This window comes from Phoca vitulina, unplaced genomic scaffold (genome assembly GCF_004348235.1).
Source record: "Phoca vitulina isolate PV1807 unplaced genomic scaffold, GSC_HSeal_1.0 scaffold7, whole genome shotgun sequence".
Classification (NCBI taxonomy): domain Eukaryota; kingdom Metazoa; phylum Chordata; class Mammalia; order Carnivora; family Phocidae; genus Phoca; species Phoca vitulina.
Window position 1 is genome coordinate 36,174,317 of NW_022589710.1, and position 18,665 is coordinate 36,192,981.

At 39.2% G+C, this 18,665-nt stretch overlaps 1 protein-coding gene across 1 annotated transcript in view; it reads right to left on the reverse strand.

Annotated features, from left to right (window-relative positions):
* Positions 1-18,665, reverse strand: part of ESR2 (estrogen receptor 2) — a 68,349-nt gene that overhangs the window by 6,279 nt on the left and 43,405 nt on the right. Inside the window, exon 7 of the mRNA XM_032405282.1 lies at positions 15,645-15,778. Coding sequence (XP_032261173.1) covers positions 15,645-15,778 — 134 coding nt within the window. The remainder of the gene's footprint in view (positions 1-15,644; positions 15,779-18,665) is intronic.

The window sequence follows — 18,665 nt, forward strand, 5'->3', positions numbered from 1 at the left end:
GCACGTGATGCATACAACACGCTGAGCTTTCTACTTAAGAACTCTCTCTCCCCCTCCTCCTCCTCCTCTCCACCCTCCCTTCTCTTATCTACATCCACTCCTCCTTTAGATCCCAGCCTGGTTGTGAACTTCCTTCTGGAAGCTTCCCTGACCTCCCTACCATCCTACCTTAAGTCTATTTTGGGTTCTCTGGAGCTCTAATGGTGCCCAGTGCACCCCCAAGCAGAGGGCACCATGTTGTCCCACATCCTGGATTCCCTTGTACACACCCCATGGCCACCCTCCCACTCCTCAGAGACACTGGACAGAAGCACTTTGAGAGTACAGACCCTGTCCATTATATCCTCATTACCTAGTCCAATGACTAGCATGGAGTAAATACCCACAAATGCAAGAATTAGGCTAAATTTACATAGGTTCAGATTTTTGCATTGTTTTAGCCAATCACACCATCATAGTGGAAATGATAAATATGCATGTTTCAGTCTGTTCTGCTACATGATGTGTGCTCCATGGATTTCTACTGTCATAGGTTTTTGGATTCCAAAAGGAGTTAAAACTGTGTACTGGTACTTGTGTCAGTCCAAAGTGATAAAGTGAAAATATAAAAATAAATCCTCAGCTAGTATACAAATGTTCATAGCCACATTACTCAGGATAGCCTAAAAGTGGAAACAAACCAAGTGTCCATTAACTAAGAAATGGATAGAAAAATACGGTATACAGCAGAATATTACTCAGCCATAAAAAAGAACAAAATACTGATTCATACTACAACATGGATGAACCTTGAAAACCTGACGCTAAGTGAAAGAAGCCAGTTACAAAGAACCACATTTTGTATGATTCCATTTACTGGACCTGTCCAGAACAGGCAAATCTATACACACAGGAAGGAGATTAGTGGCTGCCTAAGAGTAAGGGGGAGACAGAAATTAGGTAATGATGGCTAATGAGTACAGGTTTTCTTCTGGGGTGATGAAAATGTTCTAAAACTGGTTGTGATAATGGGTGCATAAGTCTATGAATACACTAAAATCCACTGAATTGTATACTTTAAATGGGTAAATTGTATACTATGTGAATTCCTCTTCATAAAGGAGTAGTCATTGCCAAGGGCAAGCCCTGGGTCTTCTACAGACTGTGGGGGCAGCCAGCTCTATGCAGGACCATCACTGTCGATCACTAACAAGGAGTTTGGGGACAGGAGTCACTGAAGTTTTGGAAGGGCTGCATGAATTTTAGATACGGGAAATGCTTTTATATGCAAAAAGATTAACCTATATAAAACCATCCCGGGAAGGAACTGGGCTGAAAAATACCCATTTTGCTGCCCCTTTGGTCAGCAGTGCCATGCCTGTACTTTGGGCATTCACACACCCTCGGGCTCACCAAACACGTATTTACAGAGTCATTGCTAAGTATCAGCCCCTGGCAGAAGCAGGAGACAGGACACAAAGCCCCTGCCTCAGGATGCTCACTGCCCAGACACACAGGAAACAAAAAATCAATCTCCTCTACCCGCCAAAAGTAAAAACATTAGTGAGGATTCATTCTAGAACAAAAATTAAATTACTTTTCATGAAACTAAAGAAATACAACATAAAAGGCAAGATCTTCGCACCATGCCCCCACACATACCAAAGAAAGTAAAATAAAAACAAAGACATAATCTCCTCTCCTCTTTATCACCTGGAAACAGCTGTGTGTCCCTGTCACTAACCCACCTGATGACATTCTGAGCACATGGTGGGCGTGGGGGAAAAGCCCCCCAAGATCTGCCACATCCTATGTTCAAAGGATGAAGATACACTGAAGGGAAATAAATCAGAAAATCTAAAGTGTTTAATAAAAACCCCAGAATACTAACCAAAGGAGAAATGCCTGGCTTTTAGGAGGCATATGTTGTGTTTGTTTATTTGCTTTAAGGAAAGGAACCTCTAGCTGTGAGCCATCCCTTTATCACCATCTCCTACCCCAGCACCGTAAGAACAGGCTGGTGTCTGGGAAGCACCTATGATATGAAACCAGCAGGCCCATGTTCACAATGCTCTGCCCCCATGTTCTCGATCAACAGAAAAGCACCTGTCTTGCCTCTTCAGCATCCTTCTCTGTGTCCTTTTGTGCCTCTGCCTTCCACCCACCCTCTTCACAGGAACTCTCCCAAAAATTCAGAGTGAACCAGGGCTTGAATTGACATGTCAATCATCTTAATGTCAAAGAGGATTGCCTGGTTCTAAACCTCCATTTCTTTCATGGAACAGAAAGTTTGATCCTTTTTAAGCCTTAAAATTGTTTAAACAGACCTATTCCTAATTTTAAATATTTTTAAAGACTATCTACAGATTGATCCCACTCCATATCCTAGATTCAGTACCTTTTAATTCTATCCAACCCAAGACTTACTCAGTTTTTTCAGATTTCTGGGTGACAAGATGGCTGGTCCCACTACTCTTAATTTGGATATGTTGTTATATTAACTACAACACTTGTACAATACCTCTGAGTTCTGAAACACTTTAGCAAGCACTGTAACAGGTTGTCAAATGCAATGTTTTCTGTGATCTCTGAGTTTTAGGAGCCTCATCAAAGGCTGAGTATAATAACGTAATTCCAAGAACCCCCCACATCCTATACATGCGTGGTGGAAGAGGATATGCTGAGAGAGAAATTTAACTGGGGATGTCCTTTCCCTATCTCTCCCCACAGCAAGGACGATGCTTTTCTGCTACTCAAGTCTAGCAAGGACCAGACCCGATTGACTGTTCCAGTATATATCCCTATTCGAGACCAAAAGCATGTTACCTAGTTCACTTTGACATTTTTATCATTTAGAAGTCACCAGCACATACCTGAAGCTAAACAGCTATTTACTGAATTAAAATTGGATAATAGGGGCACCTGGGTGGCTCAGTCGTTAAGCGTCTGCCTTCGGCTCAGGTCATGATCCCAGATTCCTGGGATCGAGCCCCGCATCGGGGCTCCTGCTCAGCGGGAAGCCTGCTTCTCCCTCTCCCACTCCCCCTGCTTGTGTTCCCTCTCTCGCTGTGTCTCTCTAATAAATAAATAAAATCTTTAAAAAAAAAAAAAAAAGAAAAAAGAAATTGAATAAAGTTAATATTCGTTCCATATCATACACACTATTAGAAGAGATAAATAACCCAGAAGTATGCAGGTATTTAAAATGTAACTACCGGGGCATCTGCCTTCAGCTCAGGTCATGATCCCGGAGTCTTGGGATCTAGCCCCACATTGGGCTCCTTGCTCAGTGGGGAGTCTGCTTCTCCCTCTGCCCCTCCCCCTGCTCATGCGCTCTCTCTCGCTCTCTCAAATAAAATCTTTTTTAAATAAAAAAAATAAAACGTAACTACCTACACCTGAAACTAATATTACTATTTTATGTCAACTGTACCTCAATAAAAAAATATCCCATTAAAAATGGGTGATTTCAACAGATATTTCCCCAAAGAAGATATACAGATCACAAACAAGAATATGAAAAAAATGCACATCATTAGTCATTACGAAAATACCAATAAACCACAATAATATACCATCACACACCTGTGAGCTTGACTGAGGATCCTGCATCCTGGGAAGCACCTCAGTCCCAGGCAAATCTAAATGGTTGGTCACTCTAAATTACATTTATATAAAATTTTATAAAATGCAAACTAATCTATAGTGACAAATTCTACTGGAGATTGCACAGGATTGGACAGGGGGAGGAAGTGAAGAAGGTGGAAATTATGAAGAGGCACAAGGAAACTTTTGAGTGTGACAGATGCGTTCACTACCTTGATTGTGGTGATGCTTTCAGGGGCATATATGTATATATATAAATGTCCAAAGGCACAAAATTGTATGCTTTAAACAGGTACAATTTACTGTATATTAATTATGCCTCCTAGTTCTGTAAAAAACAGTCTTGGCTGTAAAAAAAAATTGTTTATGTATATACATAAATATATATATTTATATTTATTAATACCTATATAAAAGTTTATACATACATACATACATACACATACATGTACATATAACTACTAACAAACCCTGAGCTGGCCACCTAGCATGCTGATACCATGCAGACCTAACTGATGCCATAATTCCAACTTGAGCTCATCGCTTACGCACGAAAACAGGAGGCCAACCTACCGAGGAGACTGTCTCCAGACAGCCCAATGCTTACCTAGCACAGCAAGAGAAGCTACCAGCTGAAGTAGCAGCTCTCAGAGACTCTGCTCTCTCAATACGGGACAGAGAACATCCACAGCCTTTTGACTTTAAGAAACCTCCTCCATATTTCTTCTCGTGACCCTCAGCCCCAAGGCCTCCACCCTGTGCTGGATATGGTCCCTGCTGGACAGTATGTCCTTTCCACTCAGGCTGCAATCTTTGCTCTCTTCATCCTTCTTTTTCTGTTTTGTTTTCATTATATTGTTTGCAGATTTGTTGAGGCATAATGGACATACAATAACCTACACATATTTAATGTGTACGATTTGATTAGTTTTGATATGTATTTGTGTATACACACACACACACACACGCACGCACACTTATACCAGTAAAACCATAAGTGCAATCAAGATAATGAACACATTCATCACCCCTGAAAGTTCCCTCATGTCCCTTAGTAATCTATGCCTCCGTCTCTCCCAACCGCCATCCCATCCCCTGGCAACTACAAATCTGTTGCTACTATAGTTCCCTATTTCCAAAATTTTATACAAATGAGGTCTTATAGTATGTATGCTTTTTTGTCTTCTTTTATTCAGCACCATTAAGATTCATAATGTTACATGTATCTATCAGTAGTTCAGTGCTTTTTATTGCTGAGCAGTATCTGCTCTGTGGGTATATCACAGTTTGCTTATCCTCTCACCTGTTGCTGGTCATTTGGTTTGTTACCATTTCGGGGCTATTACAAATAGAGTTGCTATGAACATCTGTGTACAGGTTTTTGTACGAACATATGCCTTCATCTCTCTTCAGTAAATACCAAGAAGTGGAATGAATGAGTCACCTGGTAGGTTTACACTTAACATTTAAGAAAATGCTAATTAGTTTTTAAAGTACCCCCCAAAAAAGGAATACCAATTTATATCTCCCCCAACCCAGTAGTGTATGAGAGTTCTCATTACTCCACATTCTCCCAAACCCTTGATATGATCAGTCTTTCTAATTTTAGCTAATCTATTGGGTATGGTTTCTCATTGTGGTTTCTCACTGTGTTTTAATTTGGATTTCTCTGATGAATAATTTTAGCAGCATTTCATGTAATTATTTGCCATCACTATATCTTCTTTGATGATATATCCATTTGAATAATCATTTGCCTATTTTAGTTCAAGCACCATTTAGTGAAAAGATCATTCTTTCCCCACTACCTTGACACTTCGTTAAAATTTCTTGTTGTATAGGTCTATTTCTGGACTCTATCCTGTTCCAGCGATCTATCTTTATGTCAATACATGTTGTTTTGATTATTATGGCTTTAGAATCAATCTTGAAGTCCAGTAGTATAAGCCCTCCAACTTAGTTCTTTTTCAAAGTTGTTTTGGCTATTCTAGGTTCATTATATTTCCCTATGAATTCAAGAATCTGTTTGTCAATTTCTTCCCAAAAAAGCCTGAGATTTTTACTGGGATCAAATTGAATCTAAAGATCATTTTGAGGGAGGACTGAGATCTTACCAATACTGAATCTTCTAGCTCATGAACATCTCTCTCCATTTATTTAGAATTTAATTTCTCTCAGAAATGTTTTGAATTTTCAGTCTCACACCTTTTGTCAAATTTATCCCTAGTTTTATAATTCTAATGCTATTATAAATAGTATTAATTTCAATTATCATTTGTTCATTGCTGCCATGTAGTAATACAATTGATTTTATATATTGTCCTTTTCTCCTACAACCTTACTAAACTCATTTTTTGTAGATGCCTTGGGATTATCTACATCAATTAGCATGTTTTCAAATAGAGTTTTACTTCCACCTTTCCAATCTGGATGCCTGTTATCTCTTGTCTTGCCTATTGCATGGGGTAGAATTTCTAGTAAAATGTTGAAAAGAATTAGTGAGAATGAACATATACCTGCCTTGTTCCTGATTATGATTAAGTATAATATTAGCTGTAAGTTTTTCATAAATACCTTTTATCAGGTTGAGGGAGTTTCCCTGTACTCATAGTTTGTTTAGAGTTTTTAGCAGGAATGGGTATAAGATTTTGTCAAATGCTTTCTCAGCATCTGTTGAGGTAAAATGTTTTTTTCATTATTATTCTGTTAATATGGTAAATTATTTTGATTGATTTTCAAATGTTAAAGAAACCTTATATTCCTGGGGAAATTCCACTTGTTCATAATATCTTTTTGGATTACATTTGCTAAAATTTTTTGAGAGATGCAAAAATTCTATTACAAAATTATACAAAATTTAGCATCTATGTGCATGAGAGATACTGGTCTGTTGTCTTCTCCTTTCAATATATTGGTCTGGGTTTACTATCAGAGTAATGCTGGCTTCATAGAATGAATTGGAAAGTATTTTCTGCTCCTCAATTTTCTGCAAAAGTATGTGTAAATTTCATGGAGGTTAAATAACATGTTACTAAGCAATGAACAAGTCAACCATGAAATCAAAGAAGAAATCAAAAATTACATGGATACAAATGAAAATGAAAACACAATGATCTAAAATCTTTGGGATTCAGCAAAAGCAGTTCTAAAATGAAAGTTTATAGCAATATAGGTGTACCTCAAGAAACAAGAAAAATCTCAAAGAAACAACCTAACCTTACACCTAAAGGAGCTAGAAAAAGAACAACAAAGAAAACCCCAAATTAGCAGAAGGAAGGAAATAATAAAGATTAGAGCAGAATTAAATGATACCGAAACTAAAAACAAAAGAAAACAATAGATCAAATCAATGAAACCAGTAGCTGGTTCTTTGAAAAAAAAAATCAGTAAAACTGATAAAACTCTAGTCAGACTCATCAAAAAGGAGAGAGGACTCGAATAACCAAAATCAGAAATGAAAGAGAAGAAATAACAACTGACATCACAGAAACATAATTATAAGAGAATATTATGAAAAGTTATATGCCAACAAATTAGACAACCTAGAAGAAATGAATAAATTCCTAGAAACATATAATCTACCAAAACTGAAGCAAGAAGAAATATAAAATTTGAACAGACTGATTACCAGCAATGAAATTAAATCAGTAATCCAAAAACTCCCAACAAACAAAAGTCCAGCACCAGAAAGCTTCACAGGCAAATTCTACCAAACATTTTTAAAAAATTTAATACCTATTCTTCTCAAACTATTCCAAGAAAATAGAAGAGGAAGGAAAACTTCCAAATTCATTCTATAAGCATTACCCTGATACCCAACCCAGATAAAGACTTTACAAAAAAAGAGAACTACGGGTGAATATCTCAGATGAACATAAATGTAAAAATCCCCAACAAAATGCAAAAATCCTCATCAAAATACTAGCAAACTGAATCCAACAATACATTAAAAAAAATCATTTGCGGGATGCCTGGGTGGCTCAGTTGTTAAGCGTCTGCCTTCGGCTCAGGTCATGATCCCAGGGTCCTGGGATCGAGTCCCACATCGGGCTCCTTGCTCAGTGAGGAGCCTGCTTCTCCCTCTCCCTCTGCTGCTCCCCCTGCTTGTGCTCTCTCTCTTTCTGACAAATAAATAAATAAAAATCTTTAATAAAAAAAAAAAATCATTTGCCATGATCAAGGAGATTTATTCCTAGGATACAAAGTGGTTCAATATTCACAAAACAATCAACATGATGCATCACATCAATAAGAGAAAGGATAAAAACCATATGATCATTTCAGTAGATGCAGAAAAAGCACTGGACAAAGTACAATATCATTCACGAAAAAACCCTCAACAAAGTAGGTTTAGAGGGAACATATCTCAACATAATAAGGGCCTTATATGAAAAACCCACAGCTAACATCATCCTTAATGGAGGAAATCTGAGAGATTTTCCCATAAGGTCAGAAAATGACAAGGATGTCCATTCTCACCACTTTTATTCAACATAGTACTGGAAGTCCTAGCCACAGCAATCAGACAAGAAAAAGTGATAAAAGGCATCCAAATTGGTAAGGAAGGAATAAAACTTTCACTATTTGCAAATGACATGATGCTATATACAGAAAACCCTAAAGATGCCACCAAAAATCTACTAGAATTGATCAATGAATTCAGTAAAGTCACAGGATGCAAAACTAATGTACAGAAATCTGTTGTATTTCTATACACCAATAATGAAGCAGAAGGAGAAATTAAGAGAACAATCCCATTTATAATTGTACCACAAATAATAAAATATCTATGAATAAATTTAGTCAGAGAGGTGAAAGACCTGGACTTTGAAAACTATAAAACACTGATGAAAGAAATTGAAGACAACACAAAGAAATGGAAAGACATTCCATGTTCATGGATTGGAAGAATTGTTAAAAAGTCTATACTACCTAGGGGTGCCTGGGTGGTTCAGTCAGGTGGGCAACCAACTCTTAATTTCGGCTTGGGTCATGATTTTAGGGTAGTAGGATCAAGCCCTGTGTCAGGCTCTGTACTCAGCAGGGAGTCTGCTTGAGATTCTCTCTCTCCCACTGCCCCTCCACCCGCATGCATGTTCTCTCCCTCTCTCTCTCAAATAAATAAATCTTTTTTAAAAAAGTCTATACTACCCAAAGCAATCTACAGATTTAATGCAATCCCTATCAACATATCAACAGCATTTTTCACAAAAGTAGAACAAACAATCCACAAAAGATCCCAAATAGTCAAAGCAATCTTGAAAAAGAAAAACAAAACTGGAAGTATCACAATTCTAGACTTTAAGTTATATTATGAAACTGTAGTAATCAAAACAGTATAGTACTGGCATAAAAACAGACACACAGATCAGTGGAACAGAATAGAAAACCCAGAAATAAACCCACAATTATATAGCCAATTAATCTTTGACAAAGGAGGAATAAGTATTCAATGGGAAAAAGTCTCTTCAACGAATAGTTCTGGGAAAACTGGACAATGACACGCAAAAGAATGAAACTGGACCACTTCCTTATACCATACACAAAAATAAACTCAAAATGGGTTAAAGAACTAAATGTGAAACATGAAACCATAAAAATCCTAGAAGAGAGCACAGGCAGTAATTTCTCTGACATTGGCTGTAGCAACATCTGTCTAAATATGTCTCCTGAGGCAACGGAAACAAAAGCAAAAAAAACTATTGGGACTACATCAAAATAAAAACCTTTTGCACAGCAAAGGAAACAATCAACAAAACTAAAAGGCAACCTACTGAGTGGGGAAGATATTTACAAATGACATATCTGACAAAGGTTTAATACCCAAAATATATAAAGAACTTATACAACTCAACACACAAAAAAACAAATCATCTAATTTAAAAATAGGCAGAAGACATGAGCAGACATTTTTCCAAGGAAGATATATAGACACATGAAAAGATGCTCATCATCACTAATCATCAGGGAAATGCAAATCAAAACTATAATGAGGTATCACCTCACACCTGTCAGAATGGCTAAAATCAACAACATAAGAAACAGTAAGTGTTGGCAAGGATGTGGAGAAAAAGGAACCCTCTTGCACTGCTGGTGGCAATGCAAACTGGGCAACCACTGTAGACTACAGTATGGACGTTCCTCAAAAGTTTAAAAATAGAACTACCCTACAGTCTGGTAATTACACTACTGAATATTTACCCAAAGAATACAAAAACACTAATTCAAAGGGATACAAGCACCTCTATGTTTATTGCAGCATTATTTACAATAACCAAATTATGGAAGCAGTCCACATATCCACTGAAAGATGAATGGATAAAGAAGGTGTGGTATACATATACAATGGAATATTACTCAGCCATAAAAAAGAATGAAAGTTTGCCATTTCAACCAACATAGATGGAGCTAGAAAGTATAATGCTAAGTGAAGTAAGTCAGAAAGACGAATACCATATTATTTCATTTATATGTGGAAGTTAACATAACAAATGAACAAAGGAAAAAGAGAAACCAAGAAACAGACTCTTAACTATAGACACCTGATGGCCACCAGAGGGGAGGTGGGTGAGGGAATGGGAGAAATAGGTGATGGGGAATTAAGGAGTGCACTTGTCCTGATGAGCACTGAGTAATGTATAGAAGTGTTGAATCACTATACTGTACACCTGAAACTAATATAACACTGTATGTAACTGTACTGGAATTAAAATTTAAAAATAAAACTAATAAACTTAAAAAAAGTAAAAAATGGTTATTTATTCCTTAAATGTTTGGTAGCATTCTCCCAGAAAAGCCATCTGGGCCTGGAGTTTTCTTTGTGGAAAGATTTTTTTTTTTTTTTTAAAGATTTTATTCCTTTATTCATAAGAGACAGAGAGAGAGAGGCAGAGGGAGAAGCAGGCTCCCCGCTGAGCAGGGAGTCCGATGTGGGACTCGATCCCAGGACCCTGGGATCATGACCTGAGCCGAAGGCAGATGCTTAACCATCTGAGCCACCCAGGCGCCCCTGTGGGAAGATTTTTAACTGCAAATTCAATTTCCTTAATAAATATATGGCTATTCAGGATTTTTAAATTTCTTCCTGAGTGAGCTTCAGTAATTTAGTCTTTTAAGGAATTTTTCCATTTCATCTAAGTATTCAAATGTATTGGCATAGTTGTTCATGGTATGACCTCCTTATTCCTTTTAATATCTTCAGAATAGTAATGTAACCTGATATTAATAATGTGTGTCTTCCTTTATTCTGACTAGTTTACCTAGAGGCTTATCAGTTTTATTTTTCTCAAAAAAATCAGCTTTTGGTTTCCTTGATTTCTATTGTTCCCCATTTTTCTGTTCCATTGATTTCCACTCTAATCTTTATCATTTCTTCTCTTCTGCTTACTTGGGGTTTCATTTGCTCTTCTTTTCCTAGTTTTCTTAAGGTTGGAAGCTAAAGTCATTAATTTGACACCTTACTTTTATTCTAATATGGGCCTCGAGGGCTATAAATTTCCTGCAAACTTTTGCTTTAGCTGCAACCCACAGGATATTTTACTGTCCCTCTTCCACCTTATAAGACAGATATAAACCCCATGGAGACAGAATTTTCATATTTTGAATTTCAGTTTGTGCACGTTTCATATTTTCCAGGTCTCTCCTAAATCAGCTCATGCTTTCCTCTACCTCTTAGACTTATGGAAAGTAGTTAGAGTAAGTATCGTTACTACTGTTTTAATGTTCTTATATACTAGTTCTATCATCTGTATCATTTGGGGGTCTTTTCTAATTTATTGGTTTTTCTCCTCATTATAGGTCATGTTTTCTGCTTCTCCACATGCTTGCTAACTTTTGATTGATTATAAGACATTGCAAGTTTTACCTGGTTGGGTACTGGATATTCTTGTATTCTTTTAAATATTCTTGAACTTTGTTCTGTGATGCAGTTAAGTTACTTGACAATGAGTTTGATCCTTCAGGCTTGCTTTTAAGTTACGTTTGGTAGGACCAGAGCAGCCTTTAGTCTAGGGCTAAGTTTACCTCACTACCGACACAATTACTTTCTGGGCACTACACCCAGTGTCCAGTATATTACAAGGTTTTTCCTCTGGCTGTGAGAACATGAACTATTCCTGGCCCTGTGTGAATGCTAGGGATTATTCTGCCTGCTCCTTTCTGATGGCTCTTTTGCCGTCCTTGGTTAAGTATCTTTATAAGCATGAGATTAGTGCTCAGCTGAAGACTTGAAGGGCATCTGCTACAGATCCGCAAAGCCTCTGCGTCCAGCTCTTCCGTCACCAGTAGTCTCCTCCCCTGCAAATCCCAGCTGCGTTGGCCTCTCCAAATTCACAACTCTGTCTTCCCAGTGCAGAGAGACCACCGGTGTCTATTTGGCTTACCTCTCCCTATGGAACCTGGAAGTTGGTTCTACGTAGTAAACTGGATGATCAAAGGGTTCATTTTGTGTCCCTTCTCTTGGGGCTGTCCTGTGTGGTTTGTTGTCCAATGTCCAATGTCTATTTTGTACATTCTCTAGCTTTTCTTTTTTTCTTTAAGGTGGGAAAGTAGATTCTGTCCCTATTTTTAATGTAATGCTATAAATAATCCAGAACAACAACAACAACAAATGCCCACATCTTCAAATGTCTAAAACCTAGCACAGAAAAGACCCCTCTCTCCTGACAGGGGAAATTTCCCAATAGAAACAGAATCCCATTTTTCTAAACCCATTTGACAACTGTTATGACTACCAAGTGAGAAAGGAACTTTGTTAAAAGAAGATTTCCTAAATGGAGATTTACTGTAAACAAATTCTACTCAATTTACCACCACAAGTGGTAATTCCCTCACATGCCTGGCTCACGCTCTATAACTCTCTTACTACGGGCAGCTCTGTCAGATGCTGCAGGAGGAACACCGTAGCCTTGGTCTCTCCCATTTGCACAGATGATGCTTCTAGCTTTCACAACACAATATGATGTCTCGGAGGCTAAACTGACGGTAAGGAGCCTTGCCAAACAGAAGGCTTTATACTGCAAGTGTTGTAACAAGAAGCAAATGGCTTTCCAAGGAGCACTTGGCTGTACAGAAAAGAGTTCCAAATTATTTCTGAAAGTAAGAGAAGCCCCATAATCCAGCATTTGATGATCCTCCGAGGCCAAGGTGGGAATGCACTTTTCAAGAAAATCCCCCTGTAACAGAGGCAGAAATGGCAGCACACATGTGAAGTAAGGTCTGTAGGTGGGTTCAAAGAGACCAGGAAAAGTTGATTTTCTTCCATGATCACTTTCAAATGTCTCAGTGGGACATCACTTTAATCACTGAAGTAAGCTCGGCCCTTGTATTATGTTGTAAAAGGTGAATGGGAACAAATATCAAGAAGGTGCCAGAAGTCCCAGAGCATTTAGGAATCTTCTTGGCTTTTCCTACAATTTTCATTTGCTCAACAATTGACCATTTCTGTTCACAAATTCTTTTCCTGAGCTGGGGTCGAGAGTGCATTGGGTCTAAGGAAAATGTCCTGCCAGGCAGGTAGGGCCAGATTAAAACCCAACTGGGCAGTACCCAAAGGTTGTCTACAGGGTCTCTGTACCTCGCATGACCTTCAGATGCCTTTTTCGTTCCACCCTCCCCCCTCCGTCAAGACTTACCCCAGACCCAGCCATCTATCTCCATGCTCTATACCAGGGCTACTCAAAGTGCGGTATGTACCAGTCCACAGAGATAAGTAGGGATTGAGGGTAGACACTGGGAAACTCTTACAGCAATTGACAGAGTAATTTTAAATCAACTTAATGTAATAACAAAAAACTAGCACTTGTATTTTGCACTTTTACTTCATTTTTTCTAGTAATTTATTTTTATTATATTTTATAAAAGTAACTGTCTATAATAATTTGGAAATTAAAAAAGAGAGACCTGATCCTTCACCACAAATAGCTTGAGAAGCACTGTTTCCCTTTCCCCTTCATCAAATCTAGTGCCAATGTCCAAGAGTACATGGGGGTGTTAGACACAGAAAAGTATAGGCTAGAGAAGGAGAGGTCAACTGGTCCCAAAACGTGGCCACAGGATCTGCACTGAGTTTTAGCCTCAGGAACTGCTGCTCTGTCTGATTTAAAATAAAGTAGCATGATACAATCCCATAGATTCCTATTGTTTCTAACATGAAAGTTCTAAGGTTGGATAAAATCTACGTAGTAAAGCCCCATACGATGCCCAAATGAAGTTAGCCGTAAGTCATCAGTTGAGGATTAAAACTTGCATATACATATCATTTCAAAAGAAATCAACCAACAAGAGTAAATAGCTAAGCAAAGCAATTAACACTGGGGATAGCAGCTGGACCAAATACCAGGTAGACAGTAAACTGAACAGTGTGAACACTACATAGAAACTTAGAAATGTGTACAAAATAGCACCATTGTATTTATTGCAGCAATGTTTATAATGTCAAAAAAAACCACAACCCTGTGATTAAGTAAAGGTCCATCAATAAGGAAATGGTTGAACAATTTAGACAATGTCCTCACTCAAAAGATTGAGTTAGATCTCTCCTAGTTGACCTGGAGGTATTTCACAGCATTTTGAAAAGTAAAAAAGCAAGACACAGAGAAGTATTTGTATATTATGTATCCCAATTTTTAAATGGGGGAGGAGGAGAAAGCTTATCTTTGTGGATATTGAAGGTGAGGTATTATTTTAAAAGATTATTAGATAGAAGAAGGTATGAAGTCTATCCTCCGGCAAGATTAGCTACTTGGTGTTGGGGTGGAAGGTTCAAGCAAGTAATGAGATCAAAGCAAGCCTCTTTCAAAGTCTTTATAATTTCTAACATAAGCTGCTAGACCGTTTATGTAAAATGACACATACAAGCCTACGTGTGCCTGGGTATCTCTCTCTATAAGTATGTGGGTGTGCATATATCTACCTACCTACCTACCCGTGTCTATCTACCTGTCTACCTACCTATATCTATCAAGAGCTGTCTGTCTGTCCATCTATCTACAGAGAGCTGTTAAAGATTGGTCACCAAAGTTACGGTGGTCATCTTGCCCAGGCACAGGGGAGAATCCTGGTGATTTTCTTCTCCCTTATGTTTCTCTCTTGTTTGGATGTTTACAACAACCAGGTATTACTTACATAATAAGAAAAGAGCAGCAACACTACAACACTCACTTGTATTGTCGACACCTCCCTCATTTCCCGCCTCCAAGCCCTGTATTTCGTTCGGGTCCGGCCCTTCCTCCCTGGTCCTGCACACCAAGTCAGTCCAGGCTCTCACTGTCCCGGGCCCTGCCTCTGTCTCTCCCCTCTCCAGCCAATCCTCCACATGGACGCCAGAGTGACCTTGACGGAACACCTATCTGTCCACGACGCTCCCCCGCCTGCACCTCTTCTAGGCTGCTCGGTGCCCTGAGGGGTGGTTCTCGGCCCAGGTGTGCAGTGTAACCTCTGGCACGGCACGGCCCTCCTCGACCGTGCGCACCTCCCTCTGCTCTTCTCCCGCACCGTCTGCATAATGTATGCCCATCCCTGAAGACGCGCTCCAACACCGTTTCCTTCTGCAACCACTCCAGCGTCTCTGCTGCTTTCCTATCAGACCCCTGATCGTTCTTCTCAATGATTGGTTTTCTCCCTCTTCCTCCCTACACTATGAACTACTGGAAGGCAGGACTGTATCTTCAATGTCTTTACCAAATGAAAAAATGAAATCAATGAATGAATGAGTCTGAAAAAGCAAAGCAGTAAATATAAATGCACATCAACCATGCCTGTATAAACGATGAACAAAGGCTGCAAAGTAAGTATTTTAAAGTTCATTTTTTTTCTCTTCCAGCAAAGTGGCTTGAGCCGCTTTTTAAATTACTGCCAGAAATTCAGTCAGTGAATAATTTATATTCAAGTTACCAAAAGTTAACTACACTTTAAATCCCTATAAAATGAAACAGAAGTCAGAAAGAAAGCCATTTCCCCTTCTTAAGTAAAATAAGTTCAGTGCTGTTCTTCATTCTATGGCAGTTCTAGAAACAGCAACTCTCCCCCATAAAACACAGCCCAGCTGTGTGGCTACTTACTGGAGTTGAGGAGGACCATGGCCTTGACACAGAGATACTCTTTGTGTTGGAGTTTTAACTCACGGAACCTTGAAGTTGTTGCCAAGAGCATGTCGAAGATTTCCAGAATTCCTTCTACGCATTTCCCCTCATCCCTACAAAAGTTCATTTGGAAATTTAAGAAACATGCAGCACTAGGCAACCATCAAAAGTAATAAGGAGTATTTTCTTGTTAATCTCAAATTTCATCTTGTACATCCTTTAACAAAATGGTAATGAAAGCAGCTCCAGTGACACGAAATTATTAGGATTATCTTCATATAAAGAGGACAGGGAACTTTCCCTAAATTCCAAAAGCAAACATTTGAATAAATACTATTCAGGCAAAAATGTGCATTGGAAATACACTTCCCTTCTACCTGTTCACCAAATGTTTTCTTTAACGGAATACCATTCCTGTTGATTATTTTCGATCTAAACCATTTCAGCCAACCAGCCAGAGTTATGACACATATTGCTAAAATGAGACATTCCATGTTCCCATCAGAAGACTCTGAAGTGCTAATGAGGAAGACCGAATGTTTACCGAAGCAAATGCCCTAAGAAGAAACAATCCTTCACATCTACAGCTTAACTCACTCCCCAGTGGTCATTTAGAAACTGGTGAGGCAACTAAGAGACATTTAACATAACTTGAAAAAAAGCTAGTCTGGGGCGCCTGGGTGGCTCAGTCATTAAGCTTCTGCCGTCGGTCGGCTCAGGTCATGATCCCAGGGTCCTGGGATCGAGCCCCGCATCGGGCTCCCTGCTCCGCGGGAAGCCTGCTTCTCCCTCTCCCGCTCCCCCTGCTTGTGTTCCCTCTCTCTCGCTGTGTCTCTCTCTGTCAGATAAATAAATAAAATCTTTAAAAAAAGAAAAAAAGCTAGTCTGATACACCAAGAAATCACAATTAGAGAAGATGGATTAGAACGAGGAAAGAAGGTAGAAAGGGAGACATGAACATTTTTGACTTGCCAAAGATTATTTTTAAGCAAAAGTTTTAGACAAACTTTGAACCATATAATCAAAATTCTTTTGAACACTCACAGAAATGAATTTTTATGCATACTTTTGAAGGAAATTACTTGAACTGTATTTAGAAAATACCAGCTTCAATTCACTCCAGCCAGACACACATTATTCTACCTCACTGCTCCCCCAAAAAACTTCTATTGTCATCAGTCGTAGTCCTTGGAAGCCCTTGACAAGCAGTTAGATGATTTTGCCATGAAACTCATTTGCGTCTCAACACCTGCAGTGCAGGATGAAGGAGAGCCTGGCAGCAGTGGGCGTCTGCCAGTTTCATCTTTAGTCTCCCCCGCAGCCCCTGAAGGGGACCTGAGATCTTTAGAGAACTGGCTGCTCCACTCCTTCCTTCCCCCAACCCCAAGCCAGGACATTTCTAGTGATGGTGGCGGCTGGGGAAAGGGTCTCTGTGGAACTCAGCGGACACCAGTGGGAACCACGATGCTGGTGCAGCCTTTCCCACCGGGTTCTCCGTGAGGGCAGCAGCATGCCAGGACCCTGCGTCCCATAGCATTCAACGCCCCCCCCCCCCCCCCCCCCGCCAGACTCACCTACACAAAGCTACCAGCAAGAAAATTGTGATTTCCAAACAAAACTGGTAACTTCTGCAACCACCTGAGGCTTTCTGAAAATGCACAGGTTAAGTGATAAAACACCAATGCCCCCTGGAAGTCACTCACAGAGAAAGGCTACCTTGGAGAATCAGAGCCCTGGGCAAGGGGTGCTGAAACCCGTAGGAAACCGCCAACCTTCCTCAAGTCCTGTCCTCCCCACCTCCTCTGCTCCGGGCTGTCCCAGGCAGCCTGTGGCAAGTGCCCAGTGAGGACAACGTATGCTGTGCACATAGCAGATGCACAAGAAATACCTGTGCACCAAATGCCCCCCATGCCGCATAATCAAATCACTGTGCTTGGGGACAATTAATTACTGAAAATTGTCATTGTTGGGCGTGCGGACATCTGACACCGAGAAAAGCTGGCTCTAAAATATCTTGGGGTCAGGGGGGCACCTGGCTGACTCAATCCATAGAACATGCGACTCTTGATCTCAGGGCTGTAAGTTTGAGCCCCACAGTGGGTATAGAGATTACTTAAAAATAAAATCTTAAAAAAAATAAATAAATAAAGTATCTCTGGGGACAAAAATCAAAAGCCCACCAAGTCCTGCATTGATTGTTTAAGAGTTTGGCTCTTTACTTTTCTGTGAGACTCAGTCAGAGGTGGGGTCATGAACATGTAGGTGCACATGTACACGCATGCACGCACACGCACGCACACGCACACACCCTGCTCCCCAAATAGTATAAGAGGATTCATCTGAAATCAACCCTATTTTGCAGAGGTTGCCACTTGTACCTAAAAACACATCCCTGCGTATTGAAATTAGTATCATTTCCCCCTTAAAATGCGTGCCATTTTAAATGTAAATTCGTATTTCAAAAATGGAGGGAGAGTTTATATTCTAGAGCATCCTAAGCCCTGAGAAATGCTCTAACTCACAATAATCAGAACATGTGTACCTCATGGAAAAAGTGAATCTCTAAACTAATTCTAAAGAACGAAGTCTGATTGCTTTTACCAGAGGTGTGATAACCAACCACTTCATTCAAGGGTTGGCATAGTTAGAATATTTTTACTCACTTCAAAGGCTAGAGAAACCAAATATATTTTTTTAGGAAAGAAATGAAAAATACAGGAAATAAGGTACAATACCTCATAAATGACACCCTAATAAAGTTCTGCCTGATAAAGAGTTATACAGAGGAAGGACTTTTAAATAACACATTAATGAGATCTATTACACTTATTTCATAACTACGGAATGAAACTGAATTAGGAGTAAGAAATTAGGATAAGATTAAAAGATTTTAATTAAAGAGAGAGGACATATGATTTGAATGTTAAAATATCGAAACAATCTATAATCAAACCAACCTGCTCCCAGAAGCTTAACTTTTGCACGGCATTTGTCCATAAA